Source organism: Oxyura jamaicensis, unplaced genomic scaffold (genome assembly GCF_011077185.1).
Source record: "Oxyura jamaicensis isolate SHBP4307 breed ruddy duck unplaced genomic scaffold, BPBGC_Ojam_1.0 oxyUn_random_OJ70808, whole genome shotgun sequence".
NCBI classification, from domain to species: Eukaryota; Metazoa; Chordata; class Aves; order Anseriformes; family Anatidae; genus Oxyura; species Oxyura jamaicensis.
Genome location: NW_023310211.1, coordinates 1,477 through 3,418, shown reverse-complemented (window position 1 = coordinate 3,418; position 1,942 = coordinate 1,477). Strand labels below are relative to the sequence as shown.

The 1,942-nt window shown below is 58.2% G+C and overlaps 1 protein-coding gene across 1 annotated transcript in view; it reads left to right on the top strand.

Moving 5' to 3' along the window:
* Nucleotides 1-654: 654 nt before the first annotated feature.
* The window catches only part of LOC118159532 (RNA-binding protein FUS-like), a gene marked incomplete at its 5' end in the record, with an annotated part of 2,572 nt that continues 1,284 nt past the window's right edge, over nucleotides 655-1,942 (top strand). The window contains 5 exons of the mRNA XM_035314101.1: nucleotides 655-815; nucleotides 890-991; nucleotides 1,074-1,194; nucleotides 1,278-1,414; nucleotides 1,495-1,657. Of these exons, the coding sequence (XP_035169992.1) occupies nucleotides 655-815; nucleotides 890-991; nucleotides 1,074-1,194; nucleotides 1,278-1,414; nucleotides 1,495-1,657 (684 nt within the window). The remainder of the gene's footprint in view (nucleotides 816-889; nucleotides 992-1,073; nucleotides 1,195-1,277; nucleotides 1,415-1,494; nucleotides 1,658-1,942) is intronic.

Here is a 1,942-nt window from a genome sequence, read left to right as displayed (position 1 = left end):
AGCATGTTCTAGCATGTTTTTAGCATGTTCAACCATGTTAAAGCATGTTCTCAGTATGTTTTAGCATGTCTTAACATGTTTTTAGCATGTTGAACCATGTTAAAGCATGTTCAACCATGCTATTAGCATGTTAAAGCTTGTTCTCAGCGTGTTCTAACATGTTCAACCATGCTATTAGCATGTTAAAGCATGTTCTTAGCATGTTAAAATACATTAGCGTGTTTTAGCATGTCCTTCACATGTTCAACCATGTTTTTAGCATGTTCAACCATGTTCTTAGCATGTTAAAGCATGTTGAAGCACGTTTTAGCATGTTCACACGCTTTCAGCATACTTATAGCATGTTTTAGCATGTTTTTGGCACATTCAACCTTTTTTGGCATGTTCTTAGCATGTTAAAGCATGTTTTAGCATGTTCTTAGCATGTTAAAGCATGTTTTAGCATGTCTTAGCACGTTAAAGCATGTTTTAGCATGTTAAAGCATGTTTTAGCATGTTTTAGCATGTTCTTAGCATGTCACAACATCTTATCCACATCCTTCACATGCCACCCCCGATCCATCCTCGCGCGCCCTCACCCGCTTCCCCCCCAGCCCCCCCCAGCCCCCTCCCCCACCCCCCCAGGCCCTTGGCGTGTCCTTGGCGTGTCCTTAGCGTGTTGTCCCGCCTCCCTCCCCCCCCGCAGACCAACAAGAAGACGGGGCAGCCCATGATCAACCTCTACACGGACCGCGAGACCGGCAAGCTGAAGGGGGAGGCCACGGTCTCCTTCGACGACCCCCCCTCGGCCAAGGCCGCCATCGACTGGTTCGACGGTAGGCGAAAGAGGAGAAACGACCCCAAATCCCTCCCCCCATCCCCGATTTGGGCTAAAACCCCGCCTTTTCAGGCAAAGAGTTCTCCGGCAACCCCATCAAGGTTTCCTTCGCCACCCGCCGCGCCGACTTCAACCGCGGCGGCGGCGGCGGCCGGGGCGGCCGCGGCCGGGGAGGTGAGCTCGCGTGTGCCCCCCCCCCACACCCTACAGTCCCAAAATCGCCCTTTTTCACCCCAAAAACCCTTTCCCGCCGCAGGCCCCATGGGGCGCGGAGGCTTCGGCGGCGGCAACAGCGGCTCGGGCGGCGGCAACCGCGGCGGCTTCCCCAGCGGCGGCGGCGGGCAGCAGCGAGCGGGCGACTGGAAGTGCCCCAACCCGTGAGTCGGGAGCCAAAACTGGGCCAAACTGGGAGCTTACTGGGAGGGGGGCGGGGCTGATGACGTCATCACCCCCCCCGCAGGGCCTGCGAGAACATGAACTTCTCGTGGCGCAACGAATGCAACCAGTGCAAGGCCCCCAAACCCGACGGCCCCGGCGCGCCCCACATGGGGGGGAAATACCCCGGCGGCGGCCGCGGCGGCGGCGGCAACCACATGGGTGAGTCCCCCGGGGGGCTTTTTTTTTGGGGTGAAATCGGGCTTTTTTGGGTCGGGTTGACTGGGGTTTTCCTGCCGCAGGAGGAGGAGGAGGAGGAGGAGGATTCGGAGAGGAGCGGCGAGGAGGGAGAGGAGGATTCGATCGCGGCGGCTTCCGAGGGGGCCGCGGAGGAGACCGGGGAGGATTCCGAGGGGGGCGAGGGGGAGACCGGGGAGGATTCGGGCCCGGGAAGATGGACTCGAGGTGAGCCGGGGGGGTCGTTAGCGGCGGGCCCTAACGAGGGGGTCGTTAACGCCGGGCCCTAACGAAGCCCTGTTAATCCTGAGCCCTAATGAAGTCCCTGGTAACCCCGTCCCCTAATGATGTCCTCGTTAACCCTGGGCCCTAACGACGTCCCTGTTAACCCTGAGCCCTAATGATGGCCTCATTAACCCCATCCCTTAATGAGGGCCTCGTTAACCCCGACCCCTAATGAAGCACAGTTAACCCTGGGCCCTAACGAAGTCCCCGTTAACCCTGGGCCCTAAC